Raw genomic sequence first — 20,870 nt, 5'->3', positions numbered from 1 at the left:
AGAGCCTCGGTCTGGTGCGTGGCGTCTGCATCTCCTGGCGCGCGTGCGGCAGCATGTGGTAGCGCTTGGTCGCGTTGACGAGGTCGCGGCACGCCTCCGACGACTTGATCAGCTCCTCGTTGTCGACCACGTAGCAGGTAGGGGACGGGTGGATGAAGGGCAGTCGCACCGACGCCAGCAGATCGGAGAGGTGCTGCGAAAAAGAGGGACCGTCAAGAACCGTGACGAAAGGAACCGACATCGCCGACACGTGGATGTGAATTTTACACATCGACTTCTTTACCTTTAAGAAACGGATTCAATATTTGTCAATACAATGGTGAAAAATGAAACCACAATGACTCATTTAAATAAGTACAACTAATTACCGCTCGCAAACAACTCTCAATGTTTGCACATTTGCAGTGCTACAGTTGCCAAGGCAACCTCATCTAAAGCTGCAGAATGCGTCTGACTGCGTTTAAGTGCGCATCGCGGCCCAGCTGGACACGGGGCCAAAAAAAAAACAAAAAAAAAACAAAACAACAGACTCCCAGCCAGACAGAAGAAAGAAGTTAATAATAAGGCCGGCATCTCACCTCCCACACCTGAGTTCCACTTTGCTCTCTCATAAGTTGAGTTTGAAAATTCAGCCCCGGAAGACCACAACAACAGCATCGAGCCCCCAACTTCCTCAAACGGCTCGGCGCATCGCGGCCCAGCTGGACACGGGGCCAAAAAAAAAACAAAAAAAAAACAAAACAACAGACTCCCAGCCAGACAGAAGAAAGAAGTTAATAATAAGGCCGGCATCTCACCTCCCACACCTGAGTTCCACTTTGCTCTCTCATAAGTTGAGTTTGAAAATTCAGCCCCGGAAGACCGTTTTCACTTAGCGAATTGAAATTTGGTAGGCATAGCTATCGTGAGTCGAAATACAAAGTCTCAAGAAGGCAGGCCTGCAAATGCATCATAAGACGACCGTTTTGGCTCCGAAGGGGCCATTGAGTAGTCCCCCCGCCCCCCTCCAAGAATCTGCAGAGAAAAAAAAAAAAAGTTGATTCCGCGCAGAATCTATGCTAATACGCCAATACGTAAATAAAGCTCAACGAGCAGAGATTGAAGGGAGGAAAAGCGAAAGAGGGAGGAGGGAGGAAGGGGGGGGGGGGGGAACGCAAGGGTGCCCGTCACGGCGGACATCTGCTGATGACATTTCCTCTCAGCGAGCCCCGCAGATGGGACTGTCGGCTACCGTCACCCACGGGGGGAGCGCGCCGTCTGCCAAAACAGTTTATCAAACAAGCCGCGCTGGGTAAACACGGGCAGGACCTGGCAGATTTAAGAAGCGCTCGGCGGCTGACCTTCGGAGCTCAATTAAAAGCTTTTTGCAGCCGTTGTTCAGTCAGGTGGCGCCCTACAAGTGTCATTGCGGAGAACAGGTGGCTGAAATGCGGGTTTTGCCTGTGCGGCGCAAATACCTGAGAGTTGTCCACAGTGACGCTTTAAAGCGCAACTTGTCTTTTTCATTTTAACTTGTGAGACTTTCCAACCATCGATACGACCTTGAGGAACAATTAAAAAAAAAAAAAACGGACTCAAATAAAGCTGCTCGTCGGGCGCTGAACGGAGAATGGCTTTCCCAGACAGTTGTTGCTCTCAGTCGAAAGAAAAGAGGCACTTAGCATGTCGGCAAAGGCCTCGCCCACTTCACTTCGTTGCGGCTCTTGAGCGGCAAAGTCTTTGTGTTGGGACTTGAGCGCTCGGAAGAGGTCAACAATTTACTTCACGCGGTACATAATGGGAGGGGGGGGGCGATCAATAAGATTCGTGACTGAGAGGGTGCCGAGTATCGCATTTTTATTTCCTATTTTTAACTCCGATTGTGGGGGTTTTTTTTCTTTTTTTTGCAACTGTAAAAATGTGACTTCTTATAAGCAGACGGCCCAACAAAACCAGGAAAATGACGATTTTTCTCTTTATGAAACAAATACAGTCCGATGTAACTATAATTCATATTTTTCTTGTAAGCAGTACAAGACCAAAAAAAGAAGTCTCTCTCTCTCTCTCTCTCTCTCTCTCTCTTTTTTTTTTTAATTGGCCGATTAATTCAGTATCGGAATTTCATTCAGCCAAATATCTGCATCAGCCCCAAAAAAAAAAAAAAAAAAAAAAAAAAAATCCACCTCGGTGGGGTTCTAATTGAAACTTCTCACTATCACAGATCGTAAGTAATCCTCATTGAAAGCGCAAAAGATGTACAAAAATCAATAGGGCTCTTGCACATTAATCCCTACAAGCTCGATGGAGGCTGATTCAAAACGGGGTATGGCAGGGAGACAACAGAAAGTCATTCCACCGCGGAACTCAGCGACTGCCACAGACGTTGCATCGGACGAAAGCCGTCAACGCGATTTCAGTCGTTCATCGAACGGGGACAAACAAACAACGGGACAAAGGGGAACACTCGCAAGACGCCAGCTCGGCCGCAATATAGCGGGGGGATTACTGTAATCCAAGATCAAGTTTGAACTGTCACAACGTGAGCGGCAAAAAGGATGAATCCATAAACTGGAAGAGGAGGTTGCCATGGCAACCTACGCTGGGAATTCCAAAAAGCAACTTCGGCGGCAAGCTCTCGATACAGTGCTCAACTTGACTTGACTTCCCTAAGATAAAATTTCTGGGGAAACAGGAGAGAAAGGAGGAACAAAATGAAACTAATGCTCGTCTCGGCCGCAAGCAATCAGCAAAATCTCATGCGCACGACTGTGGTTCCACGCCTCTCTCGTCAAACGAATTGGAAACTGCAAGAAAACAACTTCATAGAGACACCAATTTACTACTTTCCTATTAGATGGGGCTTTGGTGCCATCTTGTGGTGATTTAGAAAGAGCACTGCTGTGAAGCGCTGGGGATAAAATATTTTAAAAAAGTGACTATTTGCGTGGGCGACAATATGAACAAACAATGAAGTGACAATTACGCTCCAGCACCCCCCTCACCCCCCGCGACCCTTGTGAGGATACGCGGATTCAAAAATGGATGAAGTGACAATAAGGCGCGAGGCTTCGCTACGATGGTAATAACATTGCCATGCTGCAGGTGTTCACGTGGCACGAACGATAGAAATTTCCCATTTGACGCAAAAGCAGGATTTAATGCGATATATCGGTCTGAGCTCAGTGTGGTAAGTACTCATAACCGGCCTCTGTGTCGTCAAAGGCTAACATCTCCGAGGGACATCACTCATGACATTCCCACCGCTGAACCGTGAGCGCAGGAGCGACGAACTCCATTTCTCTCTCTCTTTGTCAAGCTCGGCGGCCATCGCTCTCTCTTGCTCGCGAGTAAATGCGAGCGTCGTCCTGACAGACGAATCGCCAGAGCTGTCACCTCCGTCTTCGCCGACCAGACGCCGAGATAAGCCTTTTCAGAACCAAGACGAAAAAAAATGCTATTTTTAGGCTGATTCAATACTGTAAACAATGCATCGTCTCAGCTCAACCTGCTGACAGTTATGACGTAACAAACTTGATCAAAGGCGAGCTTAGCAACGATAACGCTTCTTTCCAAAGTTGCATCCAATCAAATTGCACTTGTGCCGTCCCCCCTAAGCCCCACTCGCAAATGAGGGGGAAATTTTCCGATAATAACCGGTAGTGTGCTAGCTGCGATTTTAACGATTTCTGTTCATCATTTATTATGACGAGCGACATGCAAGTGCTAACATGCCCAACATATGGAAGCTCTCCGCGGGAGGGCCGACTTCAACTGCGGCAGCTACTTTTAGATTCCCCCCCCCCCCCCACTTCTTCCATTCTGTCAGGATGACCATATGCCTGAACAACGTGACTCCCGACATGCAACTCCCCCGTTGCTAATGGGCTCAGATAAGCACTCAAGACACACAAGCAATCCAGAGGGATGCCTTCCACTGCAAGGAAACCAATGTGAATCGATGGCGGCCGGATGTTGTGAAAATTGGCTGGCGCCATCTAGCCGGTGGGCGTCCCATTTTCGCTCATATCGAGACAAAAACGGATTTGTCGGCCAAGCAATGGCTTGTATCTCGAAAAACTCTCGCAAAGCACCAAAAACACCAAATAACATTTGAGTACTGGTTGTAAAAAAAAAAGTAAACCATGGTCCGAAATGTACCAGCCGACTTAAGACTGGCCAAACAAACAAACATGACCACAGACTTCGACATTTTGTGTGAAGAAAAATATATTACAGCAGCCCGCTCCAGTTAAAGAAATTTCCATTAGCGCTTTGGAACGGCAAATGATTCAAACGAATGACACCAAGGGTCATGTCGGCCGCTTCGGTTTGAAAAATAGACAACTCTGCCCCCGCCCGCGTGAATAATAACACACGTACACCCGTGTAAAAAGAGCGCGCAGCCTCATAAACAAACCCATCCAACTGCAATGAGAGCACACATGACGTGTGAGCAAAATATGCTCGCGCTTGGCCACAAATGGTGTTTTTCTGGCGTCTGCGTGACTGCGTGTGTGTGAGTGCGTGTCAGGCGGAGAGGATGTGAGCGAGAAAGGTAGTGAGGGGGTTGGTTGATGGTGAGTGGGAGAACGGGGGGGAGAGACATGTCGCCCTGAGCCGCGACTGACAGGTGCAACGTGTTTCGGCATGACTTCATCGGAAGAAAAGGAACACATTCGGCTGCAAGAGACCTCGTTGCACGCGGGGGGGGGGGACAGGGGACAAGTCTCTTCCCATAAGATGTCTGCCCCAAATATTAGGTACACCTGTGAATGCATGGCGGTAGACTAATTTCTCTTAATGGAAATTATTATTTATGTACTGTATACATACGCTGCCCCCCCCCACCTCCTCAGAGAGGATAAAGAATATATGCCCGTGACTGTCAGTAATATATCTGTCTTCACGTGTTGTTTCATTGGTTGTTTTTAAAAGCGTTACTATCGACGCTACCCGTTAGCATGACAATGGGTTCGCACTGTTTGTTGGCATTTGCGTTGCTTTCGGTTTGGTGTGACAGTAAACTACAAGTGGGAGTGGCTTGAAGCCTTTGAGGAAATATTCAATATTTGACAAACTGCTGTCAAGTTGGCGCTACCAAGTCAAAGCGAAAAAAATCATCCGAATGACGGCTCGTATCTCAAGAAAAACTAGAAGTCGGGTTATCTGTGTCTGAGTAGATATTGTCACTTCATTAGTTGCACTTGCATTGTCGAACGAAAGATCAAGTAAAATGCAAGTATGTATTTTTTCAAATTCAAAGGCATCATGTCAAAATAATGTTTAGATTGTAGTAGTTGTAGCATAGTATTAACTTCCTGGCTAATACGCATCGTAGGCTCCAGCCAGCGTAAGCGAGTACGGATTTGACCTGCTCCGGATATAAAGTCGCCACGGTTGAGCGGGCGCGTCCATCTGGCTGCACACATCAGGTCTGAGCACGCTCTGGGACCACACAGATGTCCGTAGAGGTCCACAGTTCACTGGCCGGCATCCGATCCAAACGCACAAAACTCTACGGCAAACTTTTTTTTTTTTAATCTACCGTGAGCATGAAAGCTTGATGATCAAAACTGCGTCACGCCAAACTTTGATCAGCACATGATGGAGACTTGAAAGGTGACAGCGGAACACTCGTCCTCGTTTCCACTCGGCGGTCCTTTGTATCGGTGCCGCACTCGTTCAATTACTGAAGGCCGGTCTTTTGCCAAAAGCCTGAATGGGACCTCCATTAGGGCTCACGTTGACATTTCATTTCTGGCGGATCTTATCTGGCCAGGTGACAAAAGAGGATGATTAATCGTCTCTTTGGAAAGTGGCCAGCGACTGTAACATGGCTACAAAGGACACTTAATGGCATGGTTTGCTGGAGGGGGTGGGGGGGGGGGGTCCAGCCCGACCATTAGCGGTTGTAACAATGGCCGGCCACGACATTTGCGGTTCCCGGGCCAAATGAATGAACACAGTTAAAGGTATTACTTAATGTGCTTATGCGGGACTCTCATAATAAGCTGATGTAATTTTCTTCGTCTTTTCTCTTTGGGTTTTTTTTTTGAATGCCAGAACAAATTATATCAGAATGAATATCAGAGGACAAAAGTGCTTTGAGGCAGTGTGCGTGTGTGTGCACGTGTCTGTGTGTGTGAGTGCATATTTAAACGGATTCCCCGTTGTTTAAAATGATCAAAATGACCCCATTTTACCTGCAACGTCGCTTTTAATTTGGCCGTTGTCTTTGGAGTTCAAAAGCACAAAAGACTCATCGCCACGCGCCATTAAGTGGGGTTAATTGTATTTTTTTTTTTGGGGTTAGACGACGAACTTCGCATCTGCCACAATTGTCCTTCAGAGGAGAATGAAATGCTTGAGTCGTCTCGTTCCGACTCCACTTTGGCTGCTTTTGCACCGAAGAGAAGAAGCGACAGTCATTACTTTCTTTTGATAGAGCGAGCGCCGTCAACCTTGGATAATGAATCCAACTTGAACAGAGTCATGATTCAGGTCAAAAGGGGCTCTGGAGTTTGTTCAATAGCTCAGCCCCCTATTTTTAATGATCCCGGCTTCTGATTTGGGATCATCTGGGCAAATTATTTGGAATTAAATGCTGTGTTGACTTTGACAGACTAATTTGACATGGGCGATATGGCATGACTCCTTCTTGTGACTTCCTGGTCAATTGGAGGTTTTTGAGGCTTTTATGTAAATGTCACGATAGATATCCGCTGCCATGTTGATTGCCCCCCCCCCCACCCCTCTTAACATTCCAGGGGGTGCTACCGAGTGAATTTTGAAGGGGTCGAGTGAGGACCACCGTGAAATACATACAATTTCACCGGAATACACACTCTAATGCTCTCTTCCGTCTCTAAGCGATGTTCATGCCTCGTTTCTCGCCGCCATCAGGCGCAAGCTGACAGGGTAGCGGAAAGAGAAAATTGCATATTATTTACCTGCCGCGTTCAATATGCCACTTTTCCGCTATACAGCCCGCAGCTTAAAACACACAAAACGGGCGCATGCCGGGATGAATGCAAAGGCGCGCGCACACACACACACACACACACACACACACACACACACACACACACACACACACACACACACACCGACTAGCTGACGCCTTAAAAGCCGCGCGGCGACATTGTGCCCTGACATGTCATTAAAAGTTGTCACAGGTTCCACAGGAGTGATTTTCCGCCTCGGGATGAAGCGCTGGTGGATGTGGACCATGAATGCGGCACGACGGAACCATCCGCGAGAGGCGGCTTTCGGTTCCCACCCGAGGAGGTCAGGGTACCAAATTCCAAGTTGCCTCTTGTCATGCTCGGATTGGTTTCCCCCGTTTTTTTTTTCCAATCTTTGCAATCTTCTAAACCTTCTTCTTCTTCTTGGCTCAAGCGCAAGGTGAACCGGGGTCTCACGTCCCAGGAATATGTGAATGGCTTGTTCAGACAAGCGGAAAAATGTACCCCCCCCCCCCACACTCAAGCCTACTTCTCCAGAATAATTCCGCTCTCCATTAGAGGGTGAGATTGCTGGACTCAACGGTTTGGAGGTTTTGGACTCACATGACTTGCAGCGGACAACAGTCCAACAATGGCGGACGGCCCCGAACAACGATGATAACAGCCTTGGATGCGTAATCCGCAATTCTATATCTGTATAGACGGGATGACGCAAAAAATGGCCAACCACTGAATTCTAATGGTAGAATCCCACGCACAAAATGCAATAGGATGACCCGTGAAAAAATTGATTTTGTGGGACTTTTGTGTACAAAAGTACAAATCATCCTATTCACTAATGAAAACACTCCCATAGAATGTTTGCTCCACACTGTTTTTTTTTCTTCACTTTTCAGCATTCGAGCTGCAGTGTTCCTCCCCTTCCAAGAATGCGTATGGTAAAGTCCTGTCCATCTAATTCATCCAACATCATTCTTCATGAATCAGATTTTTTTTTTGAACAATTAAAAAAAAACAGGTCGAACTACATCATAAAATAACTAAGACGAAACGACAAATGCAAAATCAGGTATAATGATTATAGGTGCCAACAGGGTAACATTGATTTTGGACGTCTGATGCGGATAATGCGGGCCGGCGCGCTCCGCCAAGTAGGCATCGCTCAGGACGGATGACTCTTGGGATGAAGGACGGCCAGCAATTCATCTGCTAATCTCGCTTCCATTTTTAACTAGGCCGTAAAAATCAGCGGCTTTGTATTCGCGGCGCTCGCCTCCGCAATCAATAAAAATCTCACGGCCCCGAGGTTGCAACCGTGCTCTCTCTGCTTTCGCGCCGACCCGGGCCGGAGACGACACTCCGACCTTAAAGGCTTTCTCATCGATTCGGCGTGACGTGACAATTTTGACCTGCTCTCGCCTGCTGTCGATATCCATCTTGAGGATGGAACCTTTTGACTGTGATGAACTGACTCCGACAATGGTCTGACACCTCGCGGACAAAAACCTATAAACAAGGGTAGCAGCTGTGCGTTTGCCCTTAGCTTTCTCATGAGAAACCGAGATCACATTTAGAGGAGGAAACATTTCCAGAAGTGGGACAGCTGTATTTCTTCATCTTTCCTTACCTGAACTCTGGAGGCGGAGTCGCGTTTGATCCATTTGATTACCGTCTCGTACACCAATTCCTCGGCTTTGGTGTTGAGGCTATCGTTGGACAGGTAGGCCACCAGGTCCTCCTTGGACACGCTCAGGATCTCCTCCTGTCCCGCCACCTGATCATCGGACACAGAAGTGGATTTTTGTTTTTGGATGCCTCTTGCCCTCATGACACTGTGACTCAATCTGCAAACTGACTTTGGATTATTTGCGATTTATTGCGGCACTACCTTCTCAGTCTACCTAAAACAGATAAAACAGCCAACACCTATGTAACGTTTTAGAGTCATATACCCGTTTATACCACTGCCGTTCTTTTTTTTTTTTCCTCTGTCTGCCCCATCTCAAACCTTGTTCTGTCTGACTGCATTTTCCAATAAATATCTAACCCAAGGAGGAGTATATCAGACCCCCCCCCCACCCCTTTCACAGAAAAACTGCCGTGCCAACATAAAACGGTATACGATCATTTTGCATGACCAAGCAGCCAAACAGGAAATAGTTTAAAAAAAAAAAAAAAAAAAAAAAAGCTTTCTTGACTCAATAGAATTCATTTGACTCAAAAGGTCTGCACCTGGTACAGAACATTAGTTCTTGCAAATGAAAATGAAAAACCTGAATTAAAACCTAAAGAACATCAGGCTTGGGGGTTGAGGATGCGGAGTCCATATTCTGCCTCGAACAACTTGCGTCAAATAATAGAACAAAATGATGGTGTGGTTCCTGTTCCTACCTCTGGGAAGTTCTGCAGCGCAAAGGCTTTGGCCATGTTGTGCAGCTCTGTGCAAGTCATCGCCTCGGCCATTGCCAGCACTCCCAGGCAGTTTGCCGCCGTCAGCTGTTTCTCTGCAGCCCACGATGAAGAAGAATTTCAAAGTGCATTCATGAAACTATTCGAGCTCAACAACAACAAAATGTGACTCATTGACGCTTATATGATGCAAAACAAAACCCAACGGAAAATCGGGTCATCGACCAGATCGTGAAAAAGAAGACGAGAAATAAGATGAAGGTCAAGTCAGAAGACCCACGAGGGGAGAACACAGACAGACCGATGAGGTCGATAGCGAGATGGCACACGTCGAAGATGATGTCGAAGGATTGTGTCACAGCTTATCTGCTTTCTAGCTACCTCGACACGTCTAATAACTCCAAACGCCTCCCGGGACAAACAAACAGGGCGGGAATCGATCGCAGGGAGGAGGATTAGGAATTAGCCGGGGAACATTAGAGAGGTAGATCTTAAAATGACCAGCAGGGGGAGGGCTCGCGGACCCCTCTGATCTTTCGAGAAGTTTGTTTTTGACGTAAACAATCCAAAGAGAGGAGGCAACTTGTGCAATCAACATGCCATCAGACGCACTGATCAACTGGCTGATTAAATAATCGTCCTCAAGAGGGACCCATGCCAGGCCTTTTTTTTTTTTTTCTTTTGATGGGCAAATGCGGCTTGCCCGAAAACAAATAGCGATCAACAGAGGCAAAGCCAAAACACAAGGCGACGGACGAATGATTCCACACCGAAACGGCTGTGTCCACAAGAGAGTAAATGCGCTGGTGTTCATGAATTGATCATGCTCAGCCATTGGAGTGACTGTCGGGCCCCACACGCAAAAACGAAAAATCGTTTCCCTATTGGTCTACTAATTGTCAAACATAATATTTGTCAAGGCCAAAAATGACCCTGAAAAGCTCACTTCAGCCAAACTGTTTTTTGCGACTGAATTCGACGGAAAACTCGCTCCCCCGTCTTGAACTGTAGACTTAGACTGCCAACTAGTGGCCTGGCATGCACACTACTACCTGTTCACAAATGGCACTGAACCGCTTTCGAGATTTTGATGCGAACAAATGTTTTCCTGCAAGTAGCTGTCGTGCGGTGTGAATTAATTTCAAAGAAAAGCAAAAGTAGGTCGACGAGACAAGACGGCGCTCACATTTGACACACTCTTCCGCCTCTCTCAAGGACAAACGCTTGTACCTGAACACAACCGTCCCAGCCCCCACTCTAATGTGCTAAAATGTCACAAATCTTGTCGAGGCGGAATGAATTGACGTCTCGGAGGAAATGAAGTCGACAAATGGCTTCCATGTTTGCTTTTTTCTTTGTTGTGTTGTGTGGCCCAAATAGAGAAAAACAAATCAATAGGCGCCGTTTGTGCTGTTTTCTTTTCTCCGCTCGCCCGCCTCTGACCTTTTTGTCAACATACGCTTCCCTCATGTTCGCTATACCTCAAACAACTCCTGAGATGGAATGCAAATACTGACATTTGAGGCTCTTTTTTTTAATTTATTTTTTTTTATCGTCCCCCAAGAAAGGCATTTCCAAACTTTAGGTGTCACACCACCTTGTGGTCGACGCCGCCGATCAAATTTCATGTGACTAGGTGACACTGACTTTGGAGGCAGAACTTTTAAACGCAACTTTTCAGAGTTGCGTGTTTTAAGGTGAATCATTAAACGTTGCCGCCATGCCCTGCTGCCCCACAATAATGAAAAGACAAGATTCTGGAAATGTAGCATCTCGTATTTGTAAGTTTAAATTTGGTAGCACACAGACAAAATCTTGAGGTGTTTTGTCTGAAGGCTGCTCGGCCATAAAAGTATTAGTTGTAGTTCAAATTTGGTAGCAACTTGACAAAATCCCCCGGACAATACTACCATTGAATGTCCCCCAGAAGTACCTAAAATAAAGATGAAATGGCTGCTTTGAAACCAAAATGGCTGACTTACCGAGTCTTTCCAAGCATGGATTTTAGAAATTTTTTTTTGTGGGCCAATGTATGATTGACAACATGCTTACCAAATTTAATGTTGGTAAGTGAAACTGACCTTGGAGGCTGAATTTCCAAGCTCAATTTATTAGTTTGGAATTTTAGAATTACATTTACAAAATGCTACGTCCAAAAAGAAAGCTGAAAACTTATGAGTTTTTATTTTTTATTTTTTATGCACTGCCTGGATGTATGGTAGCTAAAACGAGCTGAAAATGGATGCTTTGAAACCCAAATCTCTGACTTGTGCCAATTTGGGCATGGATTTTCAAGACTTTTTTTTTGTCGGTCTGCACATATTGGACACGCCTACCAAATTTCATGCAGCTCGGTGAAACTGGTTTTAGGGGCTGCATTTTCAAACTCAATTTACTGAGTTGAATTTTGTATTTTATGGCGAATCATTCTAATTTGCTGCCAGGCTCTGCTTTTTCTCTGGCTCCTTTCCAACACTTACCAAAGCAATGAGCCACCAAGCCTTACAGACAAAAGTTTTAGTCGACACTTCCACCTCATGCGCACCCACCTAGGAAAGAGACGCAAACTTTGCAGAAGGTGTTGAACTGGAACTTATTGGCGGCTTCCAAGAGCGTCTTGGCGTTGGCCGAATCGATGACCAGCGAGCCCGTGTAGACAAACTCCAGCAGCTGCTCCAGAACTTCGGCGCCGATGTTGCTCATGCTCAGCTTCAGCATCTCGCCATTGCGCGTCTCCCCCAACGACCTGGTGCGACCAATCGGGACACAGACAAAGAGAGGAATTGGGTTTCAGAGGGCGAGCTACCCCGGGGCGATAGGAGGGAATGTGTGTGAGACATAGGGAGAAGATTTTAGCGGATTTCTATTTATCTGAAAATTGCAACTAGTGAACTGCGAATATGCGGGAGATTACCTCTATATAAAACGATTATACGATACCTCCCCCAAGGCTGAGAGGCGCGAGGAACAGAGTATGCTCTACTCAGGCCGGGCTCGGATGACGGCGATTTGTCCACGCGGCGGCGGATGCCCGCAGGGGAGATATTAGGGCGTTTAGTAACACTACAACACCCATGTTTAATGTCCCACGTGAAACAATAATCCACTCAAGGGCAAAATAAATGGAACGCCCCCCCTCCCACCTGCAACCACTTTAACTCCCCTCCCTGCGGCCACGGACATATGAAAAGTGGTCGGCATTAAGATGGATGGAGGTCCTTTCCGTGCGTCAATCAAGATTTTTTTTTTTCTTTTTTGTTGCTGCTGGAGCCACTTTGCTGAATTAGAAAAACAGACGCGCACAGCATTGATGCTGTGATCAGCAAAATTGGGAAATTGCCCAGCTTCGGACTAGGACGCAAAAATCTCCATAATCGTCGCAGATTCTATATCGGTGATCTTCAAAGTATTTTACGAGTACTATTATTATTATTTTTTTAGGTGTTAATTGGTGGAAAAGGTTGGAAAACGACTCTTCTATGTAAAAGATTTATTCACTACATTTCCATGGAAACCTGCTGCCAAATAGATGCCACGCTCCAATTAATGGCCGGTTGTTTTGTCCACGTGAATAAACACCATAGGGAAAAAAAAAAAAAACACCTCCCTTCAAGAAAAACAAATTACAGAGGTAGACATTACTGTGATGCACAAACAATGCCTGGAGAAAGGAGTTCAAGGAGTGGTGAAAAAAAAAGTGTATGTGAAATGTGTAACATGCTAAAATGCTACATTTTTTTTAAATTTAGAATTACAATAAAACAATTACTCAAAATATTTTTGACATTTCGAGTAATTGGTCAAAATGTTTCCCATTTATTTTTTTTACTATAAAACACATTTTAAACTTATTTCAGTGCATATCATTTATATAATTATGATGAATTCTCAAATTAGCTCATGAAAAATATTTTTTCCTTAATTATTCATAATTTTTTAAAAAAAAGGAATTAATGTTGAAATCATAAAATTTGGGGAAACAGCTAAGTTACTGCACTTTTTTTTCCCTTTTTTTAACAGCAGTTATAACGAATGCTTGTCAGACCAAAACTGGACATCAAACAAACAGGATGAGATGACAGCATGGTGGGAAGAGGGAAGGACATCAAAAAAAAAAAAAAGAGAGAGAGGGAAAAAAGGGTGAGGCAGGGGTGAGACGGTTCTTCCACAGGGAGCCAGCAGCCATCCTTAACTGGGAGGGTTTGTGTTGTTCCATGACTTTTCAATAGGAGATAAGACCAAACAACTGTCACCCCCCTCCCCAGCCAAAAAAAGCCCACCACCATCACACCTGCAGTGATATCCTGTCGTGTATGAACTCAAAGACATTAGTCGTCATTTGAAGCACACCCAGTGAGGGAGGAGGTGAGGTGAGAAGGACATCCCAAAATAAAACTGAAAAGTCATTTAATTATCTCCGCATAGCTGAAAACACCCAAAGTTTAAAAAAAATAAATAAAATTTACCATATGATTATTGTTCTTATTTTGTTTAATGTTTTGTCCTCCTGCAAAGCAAAAAAAGCCACATAGCGTTATTGACCTTTATCCCGCACAAAGGCCTGCCTGCAGGGAGGGGGGAGCGGAGGGCAGACGGGCAGGTGGGAAGAAAGAAAGGGAGGAAGAGGGGAGGGTCAAAATGGTGGCGGGAGGATGGGAAGGAAGAGCTATTAAAACAAAACAAAAAACAAACAAAACATTAAAAAAAAACAAAAAAAACATCAGGCTGGTCAGCAGAAAACGGCTCGAGCGGCCACGGAAATAAATTAGGGATCGTCTGAAAAAAGGGAGATGAGCTACACCCGGGTGGCGGAATCTGTTTGTGAAGAAATTGCTACTTTTCCGAGAAGGGGGAGGAGAATGGAGGCCAAGCGCAGTGCACACACAATGATGAAAACGTACAATTCAGGCAGTTGAGCATTTGTACATCTTGTCTTCAGATTCGTGATTTGACTTGGATAGCAGTTTTTTTTCCATGTGGAGTATGCCTGTGAAGGGCCCTTTGGAGTGGGCAAAATGACACATTTCCAAACAAAATGGCACCCTTCCTCTGTCTTTTTGAGACTTTTTTTTTTCGTAGGTGTACTCATGTTAAATATGCCTACCCAATGTCATGTGAAACTTAAAGTGGCTGCGGAGGTCAGAATTTTCAAACGCAACTTATTAGAACGACCCCTAATAATGGCGGAAATGAGCCTAACCAAAATGGTCGACTCCCTGCGTCTTTTCAGGAATGGCTTCTTGAGGCTTTTTATTTGTGGCCCCACTCACAATGGAGCTGAATTTTCAAAACCAACTTATGAGACTTGCGTATTTCACCATATCCTAAACGTCTTTTCCCCCCCAAAAAAGTTACTTTGTGGAAACCACTGTGACATTCTGCCTGCAAAAAAAAAAAAAAAAAAAAAAATTGTCTTTAATACGAAACTCAGTGAAGAGGTGACACAAACGGCAGTCCAAATAAAAGGGTGAAGACTTGCCTCGCTACTGCGATCAACTAGAACAAAGACTATGACATAGAAACCTGAGGGGAATTGGACAGAGTCCCGTCCTCCCCCCGGGGTGGGTCGAGCAGTCGGTTTCACACAGCTAGAGAGGACGAACGTGTCAGACCGGCTCGGAGATTTTTTGCACCGCGTGGTCGTAGCGATCCAGAAAATGTGGACGGATGCCATCAATTAAATGCTAAGCGAGCACACTTATTGGAAAATGCGGATGGCTGAAATGGAATTACAGGCCGTGATCTGTCACCCTGCTCGGCGCACCGGCCTTTTAAGAGGAAGGGTCTTTTTTTGGGGGGGGGGGGCTGCTATTATGAAGCAACATATTTCAAAAATTAGTTGGAACTCGTACAAAAAGTGAAAAAAAAGTTAACTAAAAATAAGGCTAGATTTTATTGTTAAAAACAAACCAAATGATGTCACCCTAAAAATGAGCAATGCTGAATTGCAAAAAAAAAATAATAAGTATTGCGCGTGGAGCATGGCAGTGAAGTTTGATGTGTTACTCTAAAACACAAAACCCAAATAAGTTGCGTTTGAACATTCATCCCCAAAGCCAGTTTCATTTATCAGAGTTTGGTGAACCTAGACAGACCCACAAAAAAAAAAAAAAAAGTCAAGAATCCATTCCCCAAAAAAAGTATTTTGCTCTGAAGACGGTATTTTATAGTCACTATGGGCTACTTCCATAGCTGCTTGAAAGACAAACTCCTGGTCGAGATTTTGTCATGTTTGCTTACAAACGGCGAGAATTTTTGCCATCGCGTGTCGGCTGCGAAAGTTTGATGACCGCCATCAAATACAAAACTCAAATAACTGAACTCCACTCAGTCAGAGCTTGATCATCATACACACGAATGCAATAACTCGACTCCGCTCGCCTTCAATCTGCTGTTTGTGTTCCCACAAAGGGAACACGAAGCAACATTTTTTTTTTCCCCAGCAATACGGTCATCTCATTTACGACCCTTAAAAACATCGCTCGATCGTGAAACATTGGCGCTGCTCGTCAAATGGGAAATGTGGTTAAAAATGGGTGGTGAGGGGGTGCGGGGGGGGGTGGTTGCAAGAGATGAATTGTTGACCTTTATCTCCAGATTCGGATACATTCATTTGAGTGTGGGAGTGAGGGGGGTGTGTGGGGGGGAGAGAAGGAAGGAATGGCTGCTGGCCCTGTGCTAGAACCAAAAAAAAAAAAAAGGTCTTGACGCACCTGCAAGAAAGATGGAAAGAAAGAACAAAGAGAAAGAGGGCTGGGTGGCAAAGTGGGGGTTAGGAAAGCGACACAAATGTGCCCTACAAAAAGAAAGCGGGTGGGATCAAGGAGGAGGAGTGCTGTCAGGAAAAGGCAAACCTTTTGACCAGGTCCTTGAAATACAAGCTGCAGGAAGCTAGAACATTTTGGTGGACTTCAAACTCTTTGCCTTCAACAATTATTTTCAGGTCTGTAAACTCTTTCGCTCGCCGCTGCTGGTTGAGCTCCTTCAACATCTCTGTGGGGGGGGAGGGGCAAAGAAGGAGGAGAAGTAGAAAAAAAAAGGAGAAGAAAAACAGACAGCGACATTTTAGCTTTGGAAGTTGTCTCGTTTGATTTTTCAGGACGGACGTGAGAATCAACAGCATTTACAGGGGAAGAAACATTGAGCAAAACCATGTGCGGCAAAATTTGGAATCAAAATGTCATTATGGAACATCTCTGATGTGATTGCGAAAAGAAAAAAATCATTCACTGAGAATTGTGGCATTTTGTTCTCATAACGATGTCTCATTGAAAGAAAATTAAGCTTTATTACTTTTTGTACAAATTACCACTAAATTCTGAGCTAACGAGTACTTGGATGATCAAAATGAACAAGGTGACCCTTGAAATTTATGAGGGGGGGGAAAAGTATGTTAGCACTATTCTATATTTATTTTGAGTCCTACTACAAGGAAAAAAAAAGTGCATTTTCCAATGAGGCGATCTGCTTTTCCTCAACTGGAATTATCTGCACCCCGCAACGGAATGACGACCACCGAATTGGGAAAGAGTCACGCTTGGAGCAAAACGATGCAAATTTGGGATCGTAGCGCCTCGTCGGACCAACTGCGGCGTCGGCTTGGAGCTGCTTGTCTTCCTGGCGTCTTAATGAGGCGCCATCAGGGGGGATGCTGCGAGGGAAAGTCGGCGGGAGGTGCGGTGAAGTGGGGGGGGGGTTTTTTTTCATGCTTTTTTTTTTTCTCCCCAATCCAGAAGGCCACTTTGTGAACAAACACAAGCCATAACATGGGCGATAATGATTACGGACGCACTTCTTTGCGCCGTTAAAGCTTCTCATCGCCAGTGCCGGCTGCGAGGGACGATTCATTCGACAAGAGCGACATTTGGTCAACAGTGGAGTTTGCAATGCGCCAAGGACAAGTCGTGCAACCGGCGGGAGAGTTTAAACAGGACACGCGTTCAAAAAGAAATTAATCGGTTCAAATTTAGGAAGCCTGGGATTCAAAAATGGACTAGAAACGACCGCGGTTTTACCAAGTCGACCCGTCAAAATGACCGTGACGTTTCAAACGGCGTCATTTGCACTCGGAACTTGACGTAAATAGCACAAATGTCAAATTATTAAATGGGAAGAGCATTTTGGACAGTACAATAGGTCCTGTACTTCAGGCATTGTTCCGCACCCCCCCTCCCAGTTAGTTTATTTGTTATGGTGAATTTTAGAGGTGTCTGAAGTGCTCGTTTCATGTATTAAAATAATTACTATTATTACAGTATACATATTTTTTATTTAAATATATGTTTCGGCTGGGATTATACAATAAATTTTTAATAAGATTTTTTTTTTTTTTTTTTTTTTTTTTGGGGGGGGGGGGAAAATTTCCAAAAAGATGGAAACCACTTGTCATAGCAGAGTTGATCTTCTGTGTAAGCATGACAAAAATCTATTTCAAACAGAGAGAAAAAAAAAACTGCTCGCAGTAAATTCTGCAATAGGAGAATTGGCGTCTGGATTTTAAGTGCAACAGCAGTATTTTTTTTTTCCACTTTATGGAATTAATGATACGTACAAGTCCAAAAACGTAACAGTTTGAATTGGGGGGGGGGGGGAAAAAGACCGCAACCTGTTTCGAACTTAATGTGTTGCTGGCGGGCACTCGAGACATTTTGGACGCCTACTGAATATTTCATCCAAATAAAAATACATGTAGCCTTCTACTCCTAAGGAAAATGGTGGGATATAATAAGGAGGGTTCTCGAAATCTTCCGACTGGATGCACAGCTGCATCTCTTTGAGGGCTCCGTTATCCCTCCCCGAAACACAAAAGCATTCCACTCCAGCTCCTCTTGTCAGCGGGCCGACTCTCTGACGACTGTCGGCGCTTCCCGACAGTGAATAGTTTGGACTCTCCTGCAAAAACGATATGGCTCTCGCATCCAATCATCCACGGCGCATAACACCCCTTTACGCCGTGAATAGAGCCCCTCGAGGGGGGTCCGAGGAGCAGACAAAGGCCGACTCCCTCGAAGCCATGCGGACACACCTGATGGCCCGATAGAGGAGCTAATCATGGCTTCCAAGGGGTGTCGTCGGGCGGGAGGATTTGCCCTGGAACGACCCGTGAAACTACAAATGGCGTAGCCCATTCTTCAGTGCGGGGGGACGCCAAACCTACGTCTCAATACGAAAAAGATGCCCTGAGGGACGTCAAGTGGAGTAACAAAGACCTATGCTAGCTCTCGCCTTTCGGTCGCCAGGCGGACGAGTTCAAAACAGGACCAAGCCAGCCCCGATTGGTTGCTTCTTGGCCTAGTAACGCCGTCCATGTCCAATCGGGGTACTCGGGTAGGGCCAACCTATCAGCGGATGCCGATGCTTCGCCAATACCCCCCCAAACAAAAAAAAAATGACGTGGCAAGACGCGATAGGTCAGCCATAAAGGTTGCGCGCCATTGGGTGCCGATCTCGGAGCCATTTTGAGTTTCGGCACAGGTTTGACAGAAGAGGGGGTGGGCGGGTTCCGCCATTTTGTCGTCAAGGCAAAATTTTGGTGGGCTTTGTGATCACATGGCGACGTTAAGATTACTTCACTATTAGGAATTGTCTGGAAAAAAAAAATCGGATTTTCTTTTAAAAATGTCATATTTTTGTATTATTAATCTTCAATGCATCCAATACTGTAAATTATTCTTTGATTATTAAGGATTTAAAGCTATTTTTTTCCCGGTCAAATTTTTGCCAGAGTTGGTGAAAATTATTTTGATATTTTTATTTGGAATGTATTTTTCACAGTATTATCCTATACAGCACAAAAACAGTTTAAGTCCTGGAAGGGGTTTTTCATCAAGCCTTCACCTTATTCCGATATTAGCAACAAGTCTACAAAAACAATTTCTATTTATTTTTTGGGAGTATATTTTTAGCGTGATTGTTCTATAAAGGATAAACACAAAATTTTGAATGATCTATGAATTAAGAGGCTCTTACAGTATTCTATTTCACCAAACAACAACAAAAAAGTTGAAAAAAAACCCCAAAACAAAACAAACAAAAAAAAACCCCACAAAGAAAAATAAGTCATATTTTCTGACCCTGTTTTGTCCTCTTTTAAAGATTCAATAGTAAAACGCTGCTTGCTTAATTGGCCGGAAAACAAACCAGCACCACGAGTCGATCAATAATTCAATATAGAAGTCCACTAAAATGTTTTTATTCCGAGCGTAAACCGACAGGAGCATGTTTTATGGCGCACATTAAAAATGGAATCAAATCAATGTATTAAAAGCATTTACACCGCATGTTCTGCTTTTGAAACAAGAGACTCAAGCGTATAAAGCGGATTTTTCATCGCAAAAAATGCAGTTTACTTGGTAAATTATCGGTAAATCATTTATTTCATACTTTAAGTATATAGGCAAAACAAAGCACGCGAAACTGGGTCATTCTATGGTAAATTTCAGAAATAATTACAAGTTGTATTCTTGTTATTGATTTACTAATTTTACACGTTCAAATCTAATGACAAATAAATGCATTTGTCACAAATTCCAATACTAAAAAAATGCATCGGATGCGCAACAATATATTTAACATTTCAAGACATTTGAGAAAATTCATTTCTCAGGTATTAACATTTTATTTTGTTTTTAATATTCCAAATACACACTTGAGAATTTAATGTGAAAAAAAAATGTTTGTTTTTAAAGATCGTATTTTATTTTGTATTCGGTAAAATTACTCCCTAATTTTACATGCAAAAAATAAACGATCTAACATTGACCTAATTTTCTAATGCTGAATAAACAAAAAAGAATCAATCCAACTTTAAGTGTAAAAATGTTGAGACATTTTTTTAGCTGTAATTCTATAGAATAAAAGGCAATATTCCATATATAATTTTCAAACAAACAAACAAAAAAATAATCAAAGGCTTGCAAATGTTTTTGGTTGCCTGCGTATCGAAAACAAGCGAGGATCAAAGCCGTCGGTCGGTGTCCTTGTTTCATCGCGTGGCCACGTGACAAAGTCAGATGGCTTCAAAACAATCCTCTTCCCAATCAGCCGCATTCATTCCGCAGGAAATCCGCTCGGATCGTCAACAACTTTGCTCTCGCCGCCTGGGAGAATAGTCCGCAAAGACGCCGTCGCTTTCAAATCTTATTTTTACATCCTCTTTACAGCCGAGAGTGCCGAGTTAAGAAGCTACTCGTCACGGGCGCGTAGGTGAGGGGTGGGGTGGTCGATGGTTGCAAAGGGGGCTCCCCCCCCCCCAGCCCAAGTACGACGTAGGGGCTCTTTAAAGGGGACCTGGACCCCGGCGGTCCAGAGGTCAGACGTAAGGAAGGGCAAATCCGAGGACAAGCTCGAAGGGAAAGAAAGTGTGTCAAGGACCCCAAGAGGGGGTGTGGCTTTAATGTTAGCCCAACCGAAAGGGAGAAGGGGGCCGTAGGTGACATATTAGCATAATTGGAGTGTTGAAGGCTACAGGAACACATAAAAAAAAATATATATATATATTTTTTGTTTGTTGTTTGT

At 44.5% G+C, this 20,870-nt stretch overlaps 1 protein-coding gene across 1 annotated transcript in view; it reads right to left on the bottom strand.

Moving 5' to 3' along the window:
* Positions 1–20,870, bottom strand: part of klhl29 (kelch like family member 29) — a 124,435-nt gene that overhangs the window by 33,836 nt on the left and 69,729 nt on the right. The window contains 4 exon segments of the mRNA XM_019856472.1: positions 8,572–8,718; positions 9,336–9,448; positions 11,903–12,099; positions 16,208–16,346. Coding sequence (XP_019712031.1) covers positions 8,572–8,718; positions 9,336–9,448; positions 11,903–12,099; positions 16,208–16,346 — 596 coding nt within the window.

This window comes from Hippocampus comes, unplaced genomic scaffold (genome assembly GCF_001891065.2).
Source record: "Hippocampus comes isolate QL1 unplaced genomic scaffold, H_comes_QL1_v1.1 scaffold526, whole genome shotgun sequence".
Lineage (NCBI taxonomy): Eukaryota > Metazoa > Chordata > Actinopteri > Syngnathiformes > Syngnathidae > Hippocampus > Hippocampus comes.
Note: the sequence above shows the minus strand (reverse complement) of the source record. Positions and strands in the feature narration are given on the sequence as shown.